The sequence below is a fragment of the Entelurus aequoreus genome, linkage group LG16 (genome assembly GCF_033978785.1).
Source record: "Entelurus aequoreus isolate RoL-2023_Sb linkage group LG16, RoL_Eaeq_v1.1, whole genome shotgun sequence".
Taxonomy (NCBI): Eukaryota; Metazoa; Chordata; class Actinopteri; order Syngnathiformes; family Syngnathidae; genus Entelurus; species Entelurus aequoreus.
Window position 1 is genome coordinate 51497 of NC_084746.1, and position 21755 is coordinate 73251.

The 21755-nt window shown below is 44.7% G+C and overlaps 1 protein-coding gene across 1 annotated transcript; it reads left to right on the forward strand.

Annotated features, from left to right (window-relative positions):
- The first annotated feature begins 20888 nt into the window (after window positions 1-20888).
- LOC133631231 (parathyroid hormone-like) lies at window positions 20889-21493 on the forward strand. Its single transcript, XM_062023389.1, has 3 exons — window positions 20889-20896; window positions 20964-21049; window positions 21145-21493. Exons 1-3 carry the CDS (start codon window positions 20894-20896, stop codon window positions 21362-21364), a joined length of 309 nt encoding a protein of 102 aa, XP_061879373.1. The 5' UTR covers window positions 20889-20893; the 3' UTR covers window positions 21365-21493.
- Window positions 21494-21755: the final 262 nt, after the last annotated feature.

The following is a 21755-nucleotide window of genomic DNA, read 5'->3' on the forward strand; positions in this document are numbered from 1 at the left end:
CAGAAGCTCACAACCTCAACTAAAGTCAAAATTGAACTTTTAAATGCACAATCTCTCAATAACAAATCCTCCTTCATTCAAGATCACATAATTGACAAACAGGTTGACTTCATGTGCCTCACAGAAACTTGGCATCAACCAGAGGTTTACTCTGCTCTGAATGAAGCTTGTCCTTCTGGCTACGGTTACCATTGTCATGGAGAAAGGGGGTTTGCATTTAAATGCAAGGCATTCAAATGAGGAGTGCACAGGTAGGGGCAGGGGGGACAAATCTAATTTCCTTCGGTGTATAACAGCCAGGCCACCACCACGACCGGTGTTGTGAGCTTTTTGAAGCCTCCTGATCTACCGACCCCCCAAACCAAACTCTGCTTTCATCCCAGAGATACATGACCTTCTCACCACACTCTGCACAACCTCAGCCAATATTGTAATACTTGGAGATATTAACATTCATGTCAACACCCCCTCCTGCCACTCTGCTGCTGAGTTCCTGCATCTTTTAGATTGCCTCAACCTGACACAACATGTTGATGTTCCAACACACACCAGGGGCCACACGCTCGACCTGGTCATTACCAACTCTGTCCCCATCAGCAACCTCTTGGTGTATGACCTGGGTGTGTCTGACCACAAGGCCATTTCAATGGAGCTGCCTTTCATGTCCCCCCTTGAAAATCCCAAACGCCAAATCAGTTTCAGGAATATAAAAAACATTAACCTGGACACCCTGGCCGTTGACCTTCAGCATCTCTCCTCTGTCAACTTCCCATCAGTCACTGAGTCAGTAGACTTCTACAACACTTCGCTGAGCAGCCTCCTAGACCTCCATGCCCCTGTCAAAATCCCAACAGTCACCTTCGTGCGCTCAGCCCCCTGGTACACCGACGAGCTGCGGAAAATGAAGAGAGCGGGGCGTGTCCTTGAACGGCGTTTCATGGACTCAGGACTCACAGTTCACAAAATAGCCTATCGAGAACACCAGGAGGCCTATTCAAAGTCCCTCAGTGATACACGGTCCCGGTTCTACTTCAATATCATCAAAAATAGCCCTGGAAACTCCAAGCAACTTTTCTCTCCAGTGAGGAGATGCCGCCGATGCGTTGTTATTAAAGTTACGAGTTCAAAGAACAATCATTTCTGCAGTCAACCATAATGCAAGAACATTACAGTTTCAGTGTCGGGTGAACTAATTAACTCACTTTGGTTGGCAATAGTTATGAGTTTGTAGAACTGGCACGCTGTCACTTTTCATCCTTTGAACTGTAATTGTGTTTAATGTCAGGACACTTATGTACAGACACACTTGGAAGCATCACACAGCAGACAACACTGGTTTTGCGTCTCCACATTTTGTCTACAGAATGGAACACCCACAGGTAAGATTTGCGCTTTTTTGATTCAACTTTTATTAGTAGATTGCACCATCCTATAGGATTTTTATGACTTGATGGGGTCCCTGGCACCCCATTTTGAAATTTCCTAGCGCCAACACTGCTGTCAACAGAGGAGAAAAAATGCTTTATTTAAATCAATATATTATTTATAAAGCAAGTTGGAGTATCATTGGCAAATGTTCACCTAGTCCCGGCCTTGGCACACATGTATGTGTCCTCTTTTGGGGATTTCCCAATATGGTCAGCCTAATGTAACCGAGGGTTTATATAAGTCGCCTATACTGTGTGTGTGTTGAACAGGTCATTCAGCAAGTGTTCGACAACTTGACTCCAGACCAGCGGGAACTATTGGGACGGCGTGGCGAAGTTGCTAGAGTGGCTGGGCCAGCAATCGGAGGGTTGCTGGTTACTGGGGTTCAATCCCCACCTTCTACCATCCTTTGTGTCCTTGGGCAAGACACTTCACCCTTGCTCCTGATGGCTGCTGGTTAGCGCCTTGCATGGCAGCTCCCGCCATCAGTGTGTGAATGTGTGTGTGAATGGGTGAATGTGGAAATACTGTCAAAGCGCTTTGAGTACCTTGAAGGTAGAAAAGCGCTATACAAGTATAACCCATTTATCATTTATTTATAATTATTGGAGAAGTACTTCTTTGACAAGGAAAGGGCCAGACTCCTCAGCCATATAAGTGTCGTAAATGCCCGTCAAGATGCTGTAAATGCGCCAGACGAGCTTGCCCAGAACAAATGTAAGGAAGGTAGATTCTACCATCTAACATTATAATATTGTTTTTTTAATTTAAGCCCTCTCTTGCAGTGAAGTTCCTGGACAAAATCCAAGCACTTCAACTTGAGGTCAGATCTCTCAAGAGAAAAGGTAGGAAAAGTCAACATCAGCTCCTTGATTAGCCTGACAATGAACTGTTTCATTTGTAACCCGTATCTTACCTTCACTGTAACCTGTGTCTTACCAAACACAACTTGGAAAATGCCGACAGCCGCCCGTGAGGATGACCAGGACGATGGTGGTGATGAGGCACCGGCGGCCAGAAGGGCCAGAAGTCACTCCGTATAAGGTAGCAGGATTAACACACACAACTCTACTGACGCATACACATATTTGTGTACATCTCACTCATTCTGATTGTCATCTTTGTTCCAGGCGGTACCATGGGCTCAGCGCTGCGGAGTGGTACCATGTGGCACCATGTGGCACCCACATAAATAAAAAATGATTGACAAATGCTTGGTTGCTTTTTATCAATTATATGCTTTTATGGGGATTGGCCCCTCCCACCTGCAAAGACATGCACCTGTCTTGCCCAAGGACACGACGGCAGTGACTAGGATGGTGGAAGTGGGGATCGAACCTGGAGCCCTAAAGTTGCTGGCACGGCCGCTCTACCACCCGAGCTATATTTATTTATGTATATTTATTATATATATAATTGTATATTATTTATATATATTTATTTATTTATACATGCACCTTATTGCTTTTTTATCCTGCACTACCATGAGCTTATGTAACAAAATGTCGTTCTTATCTGTGCTGTAAAGTTCACATTTGAATGACAATAAAAAGGAAGTCTAAGTCTAAGACTCGCCAGTAGAAGGCAGCAGATCTCTGTCCCAAAGACTTGCTTCAAAGCACGGATCACTTGCAGGAGTCACCGCGTGTCCACGCAAATAAAACACCAGCTCCTTGCGTGGCTTCATTCCACGGAGGACCACAAAAGCACTTAGTTGCCATGACGACGCCTCTGTCTGGCGTTGTCTTTTCTCCAGGCTTTTTATAGCAGCTGCTGCTACTTAAAAGAATCCACTTGGGAAAGTCATAAGTGTGCAGACCTGACCAGGGACTGGACCTGGACCTGGATTGTCCACGTATTGTGTGTGTGTGTGTGCGCGCGAGTGTGCGCTGCAGGCTTATGTCAACATGTTGGTGGAGAAAACGGCAGTGAAGAAGAATTCAAGCACCAGCAGCTTTGCAGCTCATGAATATGAGGCGAGACACTTTGGTGGCATTAGCTGCCATTTATGCACAGGTGCGAGCTTCTTTCATCTGCTTCTGCACCTGCCAGAGACCAAGAAAAGGAAACAACAAGAGGTGGATTTGCCAGTTGACAGCAGGGTTGCACGGTATACCGGTACTAATATATTACCACAGTACTAATGAATCATATTCAGTACTATACCGCCTCTAAAAAGTACTGCCCCCCCCCCCCCCTTTAATGGGCGTGACGGCACGTGGTGACATTGCTGGTTTTACGAGCAGAGGAGCATGTTGGGCAGCGCACACACACAGAGTACTTACAAGCAGACACAGTGTGTAGACAGAAAAGGGAGAATGTTGGTGTAAAAAGTAAAGATAAAGGTGAAGGTATAACACTGAAACACCCTCAGGAAGAGCTGCTTTAACACATGCAGCTAACATCCATCCACAGTGTTTTATCTGCCTTTTAATCACTAATCCTGGCCTCCATGGTGACAAATAAAGTAAGTTTCTTACAAGTACTATTATCACTGGAGGACAAGGAATAGCTAAACATGCTTCACTACACAGCGTAGGAGGATACAATAGCTCACCACCGTCACAATGTAAACAAATGCCATGGGTGGATCTACACCTGACATCCACTGTAATGATACCAAGTACAGGAGCGTATCTAGCCGATACTACTATGATTACATCGATATTTTTTATCATCACAAAATCTTTCTTCCTTTTTTAAAAATGTATATTATGTTTATACAGTCAGTAAATATGTCCCTGGACACATGAGGACTTTGAATATGACCAATGTATGATCCTGTAACTACTTGGTATCACATCCATACCTAAATGTGTGGTATCATCCAAAACTAATGTCAAGTATCAAAGAAGAGAAGAATAAGTGACTATTACATTTTAACAGAAGTGTAGTTAGAACATGTTAAAAGAGAAAATAAGCAGATGTTAACAGTAAATGAACAAGTGGATTAATAATCCATTTTTACAGTTTGTCTCTCATAATGTGTACAAAATAATAGGTGTATAAATGACACAATATGATACTGCATACAACTAATTAGGAGTCTTTGTTTGTTTACTTACTACTAAAAGACAAGTTGTCTATTTTATTGAAGGACTAAATGACAATGATAAACATATGTTTTATGTACACCAGGGGTCTCAAACACGCGGCCCGCTGAGTATGGTGTCAAACACAGTCAAGTCTTAATCATGCGACGCGTTTCGGTCTTAATTGACCACTTCAGGCACGAAACTCGAAAATCTGGCTTCATCACTTCTCACAAGTCAGTTGTCCCCTCAACTGCTGGAGGCAAAATGAGCCGCAAATGCAGAAAGAGGTTTTGTAGAAGAGCTTGCAGGGGGCGTGGCTTATGCCCTCAGCTGCAATCAATCGCTCTTCTTGAGTGTCTGCAGGTGGCAATTGCTCACAGCTGCAATAATCACTCCACAGACATGAGAAAGTATCTGGTTACATAATCACACCAAAAATATAAAGAAGGTAAGTATTAGTCATCCAGGCCAGCTGGGTTCGGCACTCCACTCATTAGTATAAAAGCACTGCACATAGGTAAGTATCACTGCAAACCAAAAAATAAGTATTTCCAAGATAAAATCCAGATAACTTCTCCATGTCTGTGACCTCTGACCCCTATTTTTATTATTGGGTCTGCAAATCGTCCAACACCACACCCAAACACCGCCAAACAGAGCCCCCGGGGGGGCGCACGAAAGGCAGGAAGGCCACTCAAACGGCAGATTGGAGGCACGGGCTAGTTAGGTGTAAGAGGGGTTAGGGTTAGGGAAAATGGAAGGGGGGGAGATAGGCACAGTCCAATCGACAATCTGCCAGAGTGACGCCCCCACCAGACGCACCCTCCCCCCCCCCAAGGACCCTGAATGAACACCGCTGAGTATGGTGTCAAACACATAGTCAAGTTTTAATCATGCGACGCGTTTCGGCCTTTCCGGCCTCATCAGGCATGAAACTCGAAAATCTGGCTTCATCACTTCTCCTAAGTCAGTTGTCCCCTCAACTGCTGGAGGCAAAATGAGCCGCGAATGCAGAAAGAGGTTTTGTAGAAGAGCTTGCAGGGGGCGTGGCTTATGCCCTCAGCTGCAATCAATCGCTCTTCTTGAGTGTCTGCAGGTGGCAATTGCTCACAGCTGCAATAATCACTCCACAGACATGAGAAAGTATCTGGTTACATAATCACACCAAAAATATAAAGAAGGTAAGTATTAGTCATCCAGGCCAGCTGGGTTCGGCACTCCACTCATTAGTATAAAAGCACTGCACACAGGTAAGTATCACTGCAAACCAAAAAATAAGTATTTCAAAGATAAAATCCAGATAAGTTCTCATTATTAACATATTAACATATCTTCTCTGCATTTGTGGGTTGTATAGCTCACGCAGGTGGCTCCTGCACCGTCTGATCCGTTTGCCATTTGGTGTTTGTATAACATAGCTTCTTGGCTAGTTGCACTTTTGCACAACAATAGCTGGATGCCATGTTCCTCTGTCCTTGTTCACCACCGTCACATGCTGTCCGGGGCAGAGTGGGGGCAGTTCTCTGCGGCATCCACGGTCGTGGTGATCCTTCATGTCCTCTGTTCTTTGTTCCAGGTGTAGCCTATGTTCCTCCTTCCCTGGATCTGCTCTGCTTGGTAGCAGGGTAGCAATAGGTCTTCCAAACATCAGCTCTGCACGTGATGGTAGTTTGCTATCGATGGGTGTTGCTCTGACTTGCAGTAATGCCATCTGAAGGTCGCCTCCATGTACCAGGGTTTTTGTTACAATCGATTTGATGTCTCTCACATGCCTTTCAATGAACCCGTTGCTCTTTGGGTAGTGGGGCGAACTTGTAATGTGCTTGATCCCCCAGTCTGTTACACATGTCTTGAAGGCCTGCCCTGTGTACTGAGGCCCGTTGTCTGTTAGGATTTCATCCACCCGTCCGAACCGCGACATGTATAATCGCAGCTTTTGTGCGACCGCATGGCTAGACGCCGGCACAGGCATCTCATCCACTAATGCAGGGGTGGGCAATTAATTTTTACCGGGGGCCGCATGAGCAACCTGAGCACTGCTGGAGGGCCACATCGACAATATTTCAATTAAATTTTGCTCAATATTATTTTTGATATATACCGTAAGATAAATAATAATAATAATAATAATAATAATAATAATAATAGTAATACTTCAACATAGTGTGTGTAACAGCATTCCATGACTAATATAAATAAATTAACATTAATAATAAATGACAGTAAAATAAGCACACGTATGACTGAGGAGTCATAGTGTAACTTTGTGTGGTGTTTGAGTTGTCTGACTTTTTGTGTGGCCATAAACGCACCAGTGGTTTAGTGCTATGCGTGTTGGTGACAGATGACAAGTTGCTTTTGGCCTGGTTTGTACGGCAGAAAATGACTAGTTTTTCCAGATAGAAGTGTTTTACTCATGTTTTTGGTGTGGTTATGTCCGAATATAAACAGTTTTGCTCAATAAAGTGATCGATATAATTCCTGTCCTCGAAGCATCTCAATAGACGTTACAATAATTGAACGGTGTTGACGAACACCGTTAGGGCCGCTTGTTGTCACCGTCACTCAAAGTTGCATTGCAAAATTACATAGAATAAATATGTTTATTTTGTTTAGAATTCAGATGGGATTTGATTTGGTGCGCGGCATATTTGCTGCGCGCAGCAGACGCTTGAGCAGCGTTGCTTTGCAGTCCATGTCTTGTTGGAAACACGTCATTCTTCATCAACTTTTCTCTTTTTAGTGTCTCGGGTGTAAACCGTGCATCACTTGTCGCTGCATGTGCACCTTCACTCGCAGGTTACACACGGACACACGCCCATAAATAATACTTTTCAAAATAAAAGTAGCACAGTTGTATTGCGCGCACGACATAGATGTTTTTTCAACTTTATTTTGTAATTTGTAATTGCAGCTGTTCACATTCACTCACAATCACGCACACGCATACGTCCACACGGAAGTAATACAAATAACGATTTTCAAAACAAAAGCAGCACCGTTGTATTGCACACTCGACATAGATACTTTTTTAAATTTATTTTGTAATTTATAATTGGCCTCACGCGGGCCGGACAGGGACGTACAAAGGGCCGGATGCGGCCCGCGGGCCGCAGAATGCCCAGGTCTGCACTAATGGGTATTTGGAGTACCTGTCTACAGTTACAAGGAACTGGCGATCTTTGACCTCGAATAGGTCAGAGGCCAGAGACTGCCATGGTATTGACGGTAAGTGGTGTGGGTGAAGGGGTTGTTTTGGGTTTGCATCCTAATGTTCCACACACACCCTGCATGACCTGCACACACTGTCAATGTCATCATTTATTTTAATCCAGTATACACTCTCTCTTGCAAGGCGACGTGTTTTCTCGATGCTTTGGTGGCCAACATGTAGCTGTGTCAGTATGTCACCAGTCATAGAGTCTGGAATGAGTATGTGTCTGCCTTTGAATATGACTCCTGATTCCATTGCAAGCTCATCTCTGAAGGACCAGTAGGCACGCAGATCTTTCGGCATGTCCTTGATGTTCTCTGGCCAGCCTTGGTGGATCATGTCTTTGAGTGCGTTGAGTCTGTGATCCTTGGCAGTCTCAGTGCGGAGAGCGTCCTGCTTCTCAGGGGAAAAGTTTATTATTGCAATAGTGTGTTACTGTGGGTCCTCGATCTCTGCATTGACACCATCAATGCGTTCATCCAGCTCTATGTCACCGTGGTTTTTAGGGTTTGGCAGCCGGCTCAGGGTGTCCGCCAGAATCATTTGGGGTCCTGGTCGGTATATGACATCATAGTTGTATCCCTGTGTCTTTATCAGCATGCGCTGGAGTCGTGGTGGTGCAGCATGCAGTGGCTTCGCACATATGGTGACTAGTGGTTTGTGGTCCGTTATCATGATAAACGATTTCCCATAAAGGTACGTGTGGTATCGCTGCATCCCATACACTATGGCTAGCATCTCTCGCTCTATGTTGCTGTACCTCGACTGGCAGTCAGTCAGTGTCTTGGAGCCAAAAGCAATGAGTCTGTCGTTCTGCACCAGGGCCATGCCCAATCCTTTCTGTGACGCGTCAACCTCGAAGGTTAAAGGAGTGTTTGGGTCATAGTATTTCAGGCAGGCATGCTCGGTGACTGTTGACTTCAGGTCTTCGAAGCACTCCTGGTGGTCAGTGTCCCATATCCATGGTGCTTCGTTTTTCAGCAGCCCCCTCAAAGTGTGAGCTTTATCCGCAAACTTTGGTATATATGGGGACAGGTAAGTCAGCATCCCTATGAATCTGTGCAGATCCTCTTTGCTTTGGGGTGTTGGCATTTTCTGTATGTCCTTAATCTTGGCTGGGTCTGGGCTGATGCCTTTTGCTGTGTACATGTTGCCAAAGAATGTAATGCTGTCTTGTTTTATTGTGCATTTTTCACTGTTGAACACAACACCTGCCTCAACGGCTCGTTCCATCAGGTTGATTAGGTTCCTGTCATGCTCTTCCTCAGTTTCACCACAGACCGCTATGTCGTCAGCTATGCTGACCACACCCCGGAGCCCCTCCAGGATCTGGTCCATCTTGGCCTGGAAGAGGTCCTGAGAGACACTCAGACCGAATGGCAAGCGCTTCCAGCAGTACCTGCTGAATGGAGTTTGGAATGTTGTCAGGAGTTGTGATTCTTCATCAAGGCGTAAGGACCAATACCCTGCTTTTGCGTCAAGTTTGCTCAATATTTTCGCCCTTGCAAACTCTGGGTTGAGTTCCTCCACAGTTGGGATTTTGTGTGGGCACCGCCGAAGGCCGGCATTCAGTTTTTTAGGGTCCAGGCATATCCTAAGTGACCTGTCTTTTTTGGTGCTGTATGTCAGACTGGAGCACCAGTGTGTATGCACCACCTTCCGTATCATATCTTGCTCTACCATTTTATTCAGCTCTGCTTGCAACTTGTCTTTTATGTGGATACTGCATTTCCGTGGGGGGTCGATGAATGGTTCAGCATCCTTTTTTAAATAGAGTCTGGCGGTTCCACTGAAATTGCCTATCTTGTCAAACTGGTCTGGATAAGCTGACTTAAGTTTTGCAATGGTTGTTATCCTCTTCAGTGGTCCTGTCCCTCTGTCTCTGGCCTTGTCCCTCTCCTTCACTGTGTCAACATTGACAGTTACCAGGTTCAACATTTCGCTCGTCGGCAGTCCAACTACAGCCGGACCGGGTACATCCACTACGTAGAACTTGGTGTTGACCCATTTGGACTCTTTGTATTGACATGGAATGTCAATGGTACCCAGACAGGGAATCTGATGACCACTGTATGCTGATAGCCTCCTGTAGTTTTTCTTCAGCTTTTTCTGTGCACATGCATCCTTGCCATGCATCTGCTTGAAGGTGCATAGTGGGAGTGTGTTGCCAGATGCCCCTCTGTCTATTTTTAGGCGGAGTGTGTATCCGTAACCCCGTAAGTCAGGTGGCCTCACCTTCAATGTTGTGTATGCCTCTTCTCTGGGAACTTTGCTCTCTGTGCTGTACATACATTTCTCGCTGATGGTGATTGAATGAAATTGTGATTGGTACTCACATTCTTCATCGGCCTCCGAGCCGTTTATGGTGTTGATATGAGACTCACCACGTTGCCTGTTGTGGCCCCTGGAGGCTTGTTGTCTGTCACGTGTCTGTTGTGGTGGGGGGGGGGACTTACTCCTTTGGCCCCCACCCCGCCCGAAGCGTTGCTATCTCTGCTGCTTGCTTTTCCTACAGCACTTCGCCCAATGGCCTCTTACACCACAGGCAGAGCATTCGTCATTATACGCGGGACATTGACGGGGTTTATGGCTCCTACCACAATTTGGGCATGTCCGCCCTCTGTCCACGGCGTGGATTTTCTCACTGTGTGACATGCCAAGTTGCTGTAACTGTTCATTACCTGCTGATAGGGATTTGTATTTCCGCCCTTCTGTTAGTACATCCACCAGAGAGTGGCCTTTGGGTTTGCTATACAGGTCATTTCTCAGAGCATCATGAGGTGTACTAGCAATGATGAGTTCAATTAGACGTTCGTTGAGCTCTTCTTCAGTAAACTGGCATTTTTGAGCTAACGTTCTGGCTCTGGTTACAAAGTCATTAATGCTCTCATTTGGCTTTTGCCTGTACTGCATTAGGTGGAGTCTATGGATCCTAAAATTCACATTCAGTTTCAACTGACCTTCATAGAATTCCCATAGCTTAGCAGGCTTCTTGTCATCCTCACTGAGACCACTTGCATTCAGCCGTTTCAGTCCTTCATCTCCAATGTCACGGCATATTTTCCTCGCTTGCTTAGCATCATGTTATTTCTTCATCCTCTAGGTAAAGAATCATTTTCTGTTTAAACAGTGATATGGCCTCACTCAGGTCCGGGTCGGTCCAGTTCATGATCGGTAGGTGTGTAGCCCTGGCACGCTCTCGTTTGGGTTGCTCCCGACGTGCAGACCGCTGCTATCAGTTAGCTCGGCTCCTCACATGTGGTGCGGGCGACGACAGAATTATCCTCGGACAACTCCCCCTCTGTTCTGCTGCATGGGTGATCACTTTAGTCACCGCTGCCACCATGAAGTATTATTGTATGTGTATAAATAATACACTGGGTAGTTATGACTGGAACATGTTTTATTTCAACCCGGTTGTTTACATAGCCGGCATAACAGTAGTGGTGTTACATCATAAAAGGTCCATTCTCAGCACATATCACTACAGACTCCAAACATCCCAGAACAAGCTAGTCAGACTACTTCTAGACCTCCACTCCAGATCACACCTCACTCCTACCCACTTCTCCAAAGTGGTCTGGCTCAGGTGGAGGACAGAGTAAAACAACTTGCACTGAGCCTAGTCTATAAAATCCGCTACACCTCCCTGATACCGAAGTACATGTCAAACTACTTCCTTAACGTAAATGACCGCCATAACCACAACACCAGGGGGAGCTCCACTAACCACGTTAAACCCAGATTCCGATCTAACAAAGGTCTTAACTCATTCTCCTTCTATGCCACATCAATATGGAATGCACTCCCAACAGGTGTAAAAGAAAGTGCATCTCTATCCTCCTTCAAAACCGCACTAAAACAACACCTCCAGGCAACTTCAACCCTAAACTAACACCCTCCCCCCACCATAACCCACCTCCCCAGATTCTAAATAACCAAATGTAAATAATCCAATGTATTTCTAATGTATATACTTGTTATTATGCTATCTGAACTCACTATGTTCTCTGCTCGCTGTACATATCCTACCAAGTCAGACCTACACTGTTTCGATGTCCATTTCTCTGATGATGCAATTGTTGATGACTGAAGTGCTGTTTTCAGCTAAACCCTCCACATCCCACCCCCCGGATTGTAAATAATGTAAATAATTAAAATGTATTTCTCTGATGATGAACTTGTGTGATGACTGTATTATGATGATAGTATATATTTGTACAATGAATTGATTAACGTGGACCCCGACTTAAACAAGTTGAAAAACTTATTGGGGTGTTACCATTTAGTGGTCAATTGTATGGAATATGAACTGTACTGTGCAATCTACTAATAAAAGTTTCAATCAATCAATTGCATCTAACAACTCCTCCTCTCAACACAAACCATTTTTAAAGGAAGCCAAACATTGGCTTGAAGATGGGTCTTTACAGAAAAATCTATGCAAAATGTTGACCAAAGACACCATTACATGTTATGTAGCCCAAAATGAACTGTTTTAAAAATACAAAAAAAAATCATGGTATGACCCCTTTAAAGGCCTACTGAAAGCCACTACTACCGACCACGCAGTCTGATAGTTTATTTATCAATGATGAAATCTTAACATTGCAACACATGCCAATACGGCCGGGTTAACTTATAAAGTGACATTTTAAAATTCCCGCCACACTTCCGCTTAAAAATGTCTCGGTATGATGACGTATGCGCGTGAAGTCAATCATTGAAACGGAAGTATTCGGACACCATTGAAGTCAATACGAAATAGCTCTGTTTTCATGTCATTATTCCACAGTATTCTGGACATCTGTGTTGGTGAATCTGTTGCAATTTGTTCATTGCATTATGGAGAAAGAAGCTGAGCAAGCAAAGAAGAAAGTTGTCGGTGTGAAGCGGAGTATTTTGCGAGGGAAGTCAGCAGCAACACGTACACAGCCGGCGCTTCTCTGTTTACATTCCCGAAAGATGAAAGATGCAGTCAAGATCGAAGAACTCGGACAACAGACTCTTACCAGGAGGACTTTGATTTGGATACACAGTTGCGATACCGTGAGTGTGCTTCCAAACATTTGATCGCTTGCTATAACTAGCTCGAGCTAGTAGCTAGGAGCTAGCATAACACCTAGGTGTTTGTTATGCGGGATTAATTTGTGGCATATTAAATATAAGCCTGGTTGTGTTGTGGCTAATAGAGTATATATGTCTTGTGTTTATTTACTGTTGTAGTCATTCACAGCTGAATATCAGGTCCCACCCGCGCGTGTCATGTACGTAACTTTGGTTAAATATATAAGCTTTATGAACCTTGAGTTAGGTCAGGGGTCGGCAACCCAAAATGTTGAAAGAGCCATATTGGACCAAAAATACAAAAACAAATCTGTCTGGAGCCGCAAAAAATTAAAAGCCATATTACATGTGTCATGGGATATAAATGTAATTAAGAGGATTTAAAGGAAACTAAATGAGCTCAAATATAGCTACAAATGAGGCATAATGATGCAATATGTACACATCGCTAGCCTAAATAGCATGTTAGCATCGATTAGCTTGCAGTCATGCAGTGACCAAATATGTCTGATTAGCACTCCACACAAGTCAATAACATCAACAAAACTCACCTTTGTGTATTCACGCACAACGTTAAAAGTGTGGTGGACAAAATGAGACAGAAAAAGTGGCATAAAACACGTCCTAGAAAGTCGGAGAAAGTTATACCAGCTATATCAATCAATACATGTAAACAAACTATACGGTGAGTTCAAGGACCGCCAAAATAAGTAGGACAAAACGGTGCTCGCCAAATACTGGAATCAGTGAAGCATGTTTAATATAAACAGTGTGCTTTATAACAATTAGGGAGGTTTGTGTCATGTTTGTCCTCCTACAGAAACCATACTAAAACAAAAAAATAGATTTTTTTCCCCTAATCTTTTTCCATTCTTCATACATTTTTTAAAAATCTCCAGAGAGCCACTAGGGCGGCGCTAAAGAGCCGCATGCGGCTCTAGAGCCGCGGGTTGCCGACCCCCGTGTTAGGTGAACGGTCCTTTGGGCTGAGTGAGTGTGTGTGTTGTGCAGGTGTTTGAATTGTATTGGCGGGTTTTATGGACGGGATCCTGTCCATATAACCCACTCGAGCTATAACTAGCTCGAGCTAGTAGCTAGGAGCTAGGAGCTAGCATAACAAACACCCAGGTGTTTTTATGCGGGATTAATTTGTGGCATATTAAATATAAGCCTGGTTGTGTTGTGGCTAATAGAGTATATATATGTCTTGTGTTTTTTTTTTTTACTGTTGTAGTCATTCGCAGCTGAATATCAGGTCACCCCCGGCTCTCACAGCATCTTCCCTATCTGAATCGCTTCCACTCCCCACTAGTCCTTCACTTGCACTTTCCTCATCCACAAATCTTTCATCCTCGCTCAAATTAATGGGGAAATCGTCGCGTTCTCGGTCCGAATCTCTCTCACTTCTGGCGGCCATCACTGTAAACAATAGGGAACTTTGCGTATATGTTCAACTGACTACGTCACGCTACTTCCGGTAGGGGCAAGCCTTTTTTTTATCAGATACCAAAAGTTGCCATCTTTATCGTCGTTGTTCTCTACTAAATCCTTTCAGCAAAAATATGGCAATATCGCGAAATGATCAAGTATGACACATAGAATAGATCTGCTATCCCCGTTTAAATAAAAAAAATTCATTTCAGTAGGCCTTTAAAGATGGTACAGCAGGAGCAAGACCGCTGACTCTACCATTATTTTTTATTTGTAGTTATCGTATGTATTTATTTATTTGAATTAGGACAGTACATATTAAACAATGTGTCAGCACAAAAACAGCTTCAACGTAAATATGCAAAAGCTAAATTGCATCCTCAGTCCTAAGGCACATAGAAAAACACAAACAAATAGACACTATGGACACAATAGACAAATATTAACACCACATGTACAAATAATCAGTGTTTTAAAATAGAGAGTCCAAGGAGAGGTTCATCTATAGGAGCATGACTGGTTTGACTTCAACCAATTTTTAAGGACCTCTTTAAATGTCAGGTAGGTTCCACAGTTTCTTTTGTGCGGTAAAGTATTCCATAATGCTGTGCCTCTAATAGAGGGTACCCTTTGGCTGAATTTAATCTACATTTAGAAGTGAAAAATATAAAACTGAATCAATTTAGATGACTAAAATTTAAACTTTTTTTGTCAAAAGACTATGACTAAAACTACATTTTAAAAAAGCTGTCAAAATGAACACTGATGTGCGTGTGTGCGTGTGTGTGTCTGTATATATATATATATATATATATATATATATATATATATATATATATATATATATATATATATATATATATATATATATATATATATATAAAAATACAAAACCCAAAACCAATAAAGTTGTCACGTTGTGTAAATGGTGAATAAACAGAGAATACAACAAATCCTTTTCAACTTATATTCAATTGAATAGACTGCAAAGACAAGATATTTCATGTTCACACTGAGAAACTTGTTTTTTTTTTTGCAAATAATCATGAACTTTGAATTTAATGGCAGCAACACATTGCAAAAAAAGTTGTCACAGGGGCATTTTTACCAGTGTGCACTTAGTGGCACAGTCCCAGAAAAGGAAATACTGAGTACTCGACATCACCTTTCCTATGATTTGATTTTCAATTACATTTTAATTTTTTTCCCAAGATGGTGTCGCTGTAGTGGCTGTTGGTGGCAGGAACTCTGTGCTCTTGTGTCATCCTTTGCTGTTCCTGGTGTTTCCTCTTCTTTTCAAGTGGATTTTTTATGCCTTTTGGTCCGGGACCTTTTGGGACTGTGCGACAAGGGGTGGCACTTTCCTGACTTCTGCCGTGCTTTTTTGTGGACTTCTGGATCTGCTTCCTGGGAGCCTTTTGGCCAGGGAGACCAGCTGCTGGGTCTCTGCGTTTGGAGAGACTGGAGGAGAGGAGATGTGGATGAAGAGACAGGACTGCAGAGTTTGGAGAGACTGGAGGAGAGAACATGTGGATGAAGAGACATGGCTGCAGAGTTTGGAGAGACTGGAGGAGAGGAGATGTGGATGAAGAGACAGGACTGCAGAGTTTGGAGAGACTGGAGGAGAGAACATGTGGATGAAGAGACATGGCTGCAGAGTTTGGAGAGACTGGAGGAGAGGAGATGTGGATGAAGAGACATGGCTGCAGAGTTTGGAGGGACTGGAGGAGAGGAGATGTGGATGAAGGGACAGGGCTGCGGAGTTTGGAGACACTGGAGGAGAGGAGATGTGGATGAAGAGACATGGCTGCAGAGTTTGGAGGGACTGGAGGAGAGGAGATGTGGATGAAGAGACAGGGCTGTGGAGTTTGGAGAGACTGGAGGAGAGGAGATGTGGATGAAGAGACATGGCTGCAGAGTTTGGAGGGACTGGAGGAGAGGAGATGTGGATGAAGAGACAGGGCTGCGGAGTTTGGAGAGACTGGAGGAGAGGAGATGTGGATGAAGAGACAGGGCTGCGGAGTTTGGAGAGACTGGAGGAGAGAACATGTGGATGAAGAGACATGGCTGCAGAGTTTGGAGGGACTGGAGGAGAGGAGATGTGGATGAAGAGACAGGACTGCGGAGTTTGGAGAGACTGGAGGAGAGGAGATGTGGATGAAGAGACAGGGCTGCAGAGTTTGGAGAGACTGGAGGAGAGAACATGTGGATGAAGAGACATGGCTGCAGAGTTTGGAGAGACTGGAGGAGAGGAGATGTGGATGAAGAGACATGGCTGCAGAGTTTGGAGGGACTGGAGGAGAGGAGATGTGGATGAAGAGACAGGGCTGCGGAGTTTGGAGAGACTGGAGGAGAGGAGATGTGGATGAAGAGACATGGCTGCGGAGTTTGGAGGGACTGGAGGGGAGGAGATGTGGATGAAGAGACATGGCTGCGGAGTTTGGAGGGACTGGAGGAGAGGAGATGTGGATGAAGAGACAGGACTGCGGAGTTTGGAGAGACTGGAGGAGAGGAGATGTGGATGAAGAGACAGGGCTGCGGAGTTTGGAGAGACTGGAGGAGAGGAGATGTGGATGAAGAGACAGGGCTGCGGAGTTTGGAGAGACTGGAGGAGAGAACATGTGGATGAAGAGACATGGCTGCAGAGTTTGGAGAGACTGGAGGAGAGGAGATGTGGATGAAGAGACATGGCTGCAGAGTTTGGAGGGACTGGAGGAGAGGAGATGTGGATGAAGAGACATGGCTGCGGAGTTTGGAGGGACTGGAGGAGAGGAGATGTGGATGAAGGGACAGGGCTGCGGAGTTTGGAGAGACTGGAGGAGAGGAGATGTGGATGAAGAGACATGGCTGCGGAGTTTGGAGGGACTGGAGGGGAGGAGATGTGGATGAAGAGACATGGCTGTGGAGTTTGGAGAGACTGGAGGAGAGGAGATGTCGATGAAGAGACATGGCTGTGGAGTTTGGAGAGACTGGAGGAGAGGAGATGTGGATGAAGAGACAGGACTGCGGAGTTTGGAGAGACTGGAGGAGAGGAGATGTGGATGAAGAGACATGGCTGCAGAGTTTGGAGGGACTGGAGGAGAGGAGATGTGGATGAAGAGACATGGCTGTGGAGTTTGGAGAGACTGGAGGAGAGGAGATGTGGATGAAGAGACATGGCTGCAGAGTTTGGAGAGACTGGAGGAGAGGAGATGTGGATGAAGAGACGGCTGCGGAGTTTGGAGAGTATGGAGGAGAGGAGATGTGGATGAAGGGACAGGGCTGCGGAGTTTGGAGAGACTGGAGGAGAGGAGATGTGGATGAAGAGACAGGACTGCGGAGTTTGGAAAGACTGGAGGAGAGGAGATGTGGATGAAGAGACAGGACTGCAGAGTTTGGAGAGACTGGAGGAGAGGAGATGTGGATGAAGAGACAGGGCTGTGGAGTTTGGAGAGACTGGAGGAGAGGAGATGTGGATAAAGAGACATGGCTGCGGAGTTTGGAGAGACTGGAGGAGAGGAGATGTGGATGCAGAGACAGGGCTGTGGAGTTTGGAGAGACTGGAGGAGAGGAGATGTGGATGAAGAGACAGGACTGCGGAGTTTGGAGAGACTGGAGGAGAGGAGATGTGGATGAAGAGACATGGCTGCAGAGTTTGGAGGGACTGGAGGAGAGGAGATGTGGATGCAGAGACAGGGCTGTGGAGTTTGGAGAGACTGGAGGAGAGGAGATGTGGATGAAGAGACAGGACTGCGGAGTTTGGAGAGACTGGAGGAGAGGAGATGTGGATGAAGAGACAGGGCTGCAGAGTTTGGAGAGACTGGAGGAGAGGAGATGTGGATGAAGAGACATGGCTGCGGAGTTTGGAGGGACTGGAGGAGAGGAGATGTGGATGAAGAGACATGGCTGCAGAGTTTGGAGAGACTGGATGAGAGGAGATGTGGATGAAGAGACAGGGCTGTGGAGTTTGGAGAGACTGGAGGAGAGGAGATGTGGATGAAGAGACAGGACTGCGGAGCTGGACAAGCTTCACAGTGTCTTGGCTGAATGAGCAGGTATCAGACACCTCAGTCTCCTTGGACGCATCCTCGCTCATCCATGCGGACTGGACGCTGGCCCAGAGTTGGTGGGCGGCCGAGGGTTGCTTTGTTGGGTCTGTTCCTGTCTCTGGCCATGCTCCCCCACCCCAGCAGACGATGGCGTGGAACACCACAGAAATCACTACAGTGTGTGTGGGTTGTTTTTTTGTTGTTGTTGTTTTTACTTTTGTAGCTGTATGTAGAAATCAGCTCTGTAGAAATCAGCTCTGTTCTTTTAATGTCCTTTGTGTTCTTAGATGTTTCCCTCTTACATGCATGCTTATGTGTGCTATGGCTATGAAGTTGTTTTTTTCCTAACCCTAACCCCCTGGACCCATTTTTCGACTTTACCTGTTGCTCACATTATTGATAAGGGGCGCCGGAAGTTGTCAGAGCCGTCAGCGATCCTGTTCTGTCTCCCTGTACTGTTTGATCCTGTTCTGTCTGCCTGTAATGTTTGATCCTGTTCTGTCTGCCTGTACTGTTTGTCTGATCTTGAATGAGGCTGTGCTGAAAATCTTAATTTCCCCTCGGGATGACTAAAGTATTTCTGATTATAATTCTGATTCTGAAAATGTCTGCCAAATGTTTGTACACCGCCTTATGAAACGGCCAAACATTTCGCATAACAAACTACAAACCCCGTTTCCATATGAGTTGGGAAATGGTGTTAGATGTAAATATAAACGGAATACAATGATTTGCAAATCCTTTTCAAGCCATATTCAGTTGAATATGCTACAAAGACAACATATTTCATGTTCAAACTGATAAACATTTTATTTTGTTGCAAATAATCATTAACTTTAGAATTTGATGGCAGCAACACGTGACAAAGAAGTTGGGAAAGGTGGCAATAAATACTGATAAAGTTGAGGAATGCTCATCAAACACTTATTTGGAACATCCCACAGGTGAACAGGCTAATTGGGAACAGGTGGGTGCCATGATTGGGTATAAAAACAGCTTCCCAAAAAATGCTCAGTCTTTCACAAGAAAGGATGGGGTGAGGTACACCCCTTTGTCCACAACTGCGTGAGCAAATAGTCAAACAGTTTAAGAACAAAGTTTCTCAAAGTGCAATTGCAAGAAATTTAGGGATTTCAACATCTACGGTCCGTAATATCATCAAAAGGTTCAGAGAATCTGGAGAAATCACTCCACGTAAGCGGCATGGCCGGAAACCAACATTCCCTCAGACGGCACTGTATCAAAAAGCGACATCAATCTCTAAAGGATTATCACCACATGGGCTCAGGAACACTTCAGAAAACCACTGTCAGTAACTACAGTTGGTCGCTACATCTGTAAGTGCAAGTTAAAGCTCTACTATGCAAAGCGAAAGCCATTTATCAACAACACCCACAAACGCCACCGGCTTCTCTGGGCCCGAGATCATCTAAGATGGACTCATGCAAAGTGGAAAAGTGTTCTGTGGTCTGACGAGTCCACATTTCAAATTGTTTTTGGAAATATTTGACATTGTGTCATCCGGACCAAAGGGGAAGCGAACCATCCAGACTGTTTTCCACGCAAAGTTCAAAAGCCAGCCAAGACATGGGTAACTTACACATCTGTGAAGGCACCATTAATGCTGAAAGGTACATACAGCTTTTGGAACAACATATGCTGCCATCTAAGCGCCGTCTTTTTCATGGACGCCCCTGCTTATTTCAGCAAGACAATGCCAAGCCACATTCAGCACGTGTTACAACAGCGTGGCTTCGTAAAAAAAAGAGTGCGGGTACTTTCCTGGCCCGCCTGCAGTCCAGACCTGTCTCCCATCCAAAATGTGTGGCGCATTATGAAGCCTAAAATACGACAGCGGACTGTTGAACGACTGAAGCTCTACATAAAACAAGAATGGGAAAGAATTCCACTTTCAAAGCTTCAACAATTAGTTTCCTCAGTTCCCAAACGTTTACTGAGTGTTGTTAAAAGAAAAGGTGATGTAACACAGTGGTGAACATGCCCTTTCCCAACTACTTTAAAACGTGTTGCAGCCATGAAATTCTAAGTTAGTTATTATTTAGAAAAAAAAAATAAAGTTCATGAGTTTGAACATGAAATATGTTGTCTTTGTAGTGCATTCAACTGAATATGGCTTGAAAAGGATTTGCAAATCATTGTATTCCGTTTATATTTACATCTAACACAATTTCCCAACTCATATGGAAACGGGGTTTGTAGTTGTTCCCTGGAATGAAGTGTAAAATCTTAGATAACGATTCAGTTTTGTTCTGACCTTTTGGATGGGATTACTTACAAAAAGTGACTGCGTTGACTTGAGCTTCCCAAACATGTGCACTGCGCCATAAAGGTTAGGAAACGCTCCTCCAGATACTTCATTGAGAAAACCTTCTCTGACGTCAAATCGGCGTCAAAGCTCCTTTTCGGGAGGCCGGTGTTCATGCCTGGTGATGCGCCGTCGCAACCAAGGAGACGTGCCGGCCATCAATGGCCGTCGTAAATCCATGGAAAGTGTTGTGTGAGTCACACCAGAAGGTCAGTGTCGGTGGTCATGTTTGCAAAGAGGAGGTGTTCCTGTCCTGTGATGTCATCAGCGCTCATGACGACAGCTCCTTATTGGCCGGTAGCCCGCCGCCTATAAAAGACCTGTACTCGGCCGTTTATAGCATCACTGACAGACGCCATCACAAATGGTGCGGTTAACACGCGTCCAAATGAAATCAACTTCATTTGTTTAACATGGCCTTTGTTTGTTAACAGGCTGCAGAGTTCATCATGAGAAGTTCAGTCGTGGTTATCGTCTGCATTTCACAAGTCTTCACTGTCGCCCAAGGCGGCCCCCTGAGGTAGATGATCACTTTGAGAAGGGTGTGCTTGTGCTTTTCTAGGACCTTGTTAAGTTGGAGTTCAAGTACCAATGATTGTGTTGTGCATGTCGCAGGAAGAGGACGGTGAGCGAGGTCCAGCTCATGCACGACCATGGCGAGCTCAAACAGGTGCAGCAGCGCCGCGATTGGTTGCAGGTGAGGCTGCGAGGCCTCCACACCGCGCCGTGGACCAGGAGGAGGTTCTTTCTGGAGGAACTGGGTGGCCTGACAGCAGAGGAGATCCAGGAAGCTTTGGACGTGTTCGACAAGTTCCTCAACTCCAAACGCTCTTGATTTCACTACAGTTGGAATTGTTCCTCTCTTCATATGCTCCAAAATGTTTTTATTTTGAATTCCAGTTCATTTTGTAGTTGTATTTATTACATTGTTATTTAAGACGCAATATGTACGGGCTGAGATTCATGTAGGCACTATTTGTTTATTTGCAAGATGAAAAGGGAAGAATTGGACCAATGTCATTGATACAATTCTAATTAAATTATTTTTTCCCGTTTGACTTGATTTCAAAATACATCTATATTTTTTTATTTATCCGTTTAAACAAATATGAACTTAGACCAATTATTTTATGAGTGTACCTGTTTTTAGAACAAAATCGTTTTTTGACAATTTGGGATTGCCCTGAGACATTAAGAGGTCGCGTTAAGTCTCGCGAGAAGTCGTG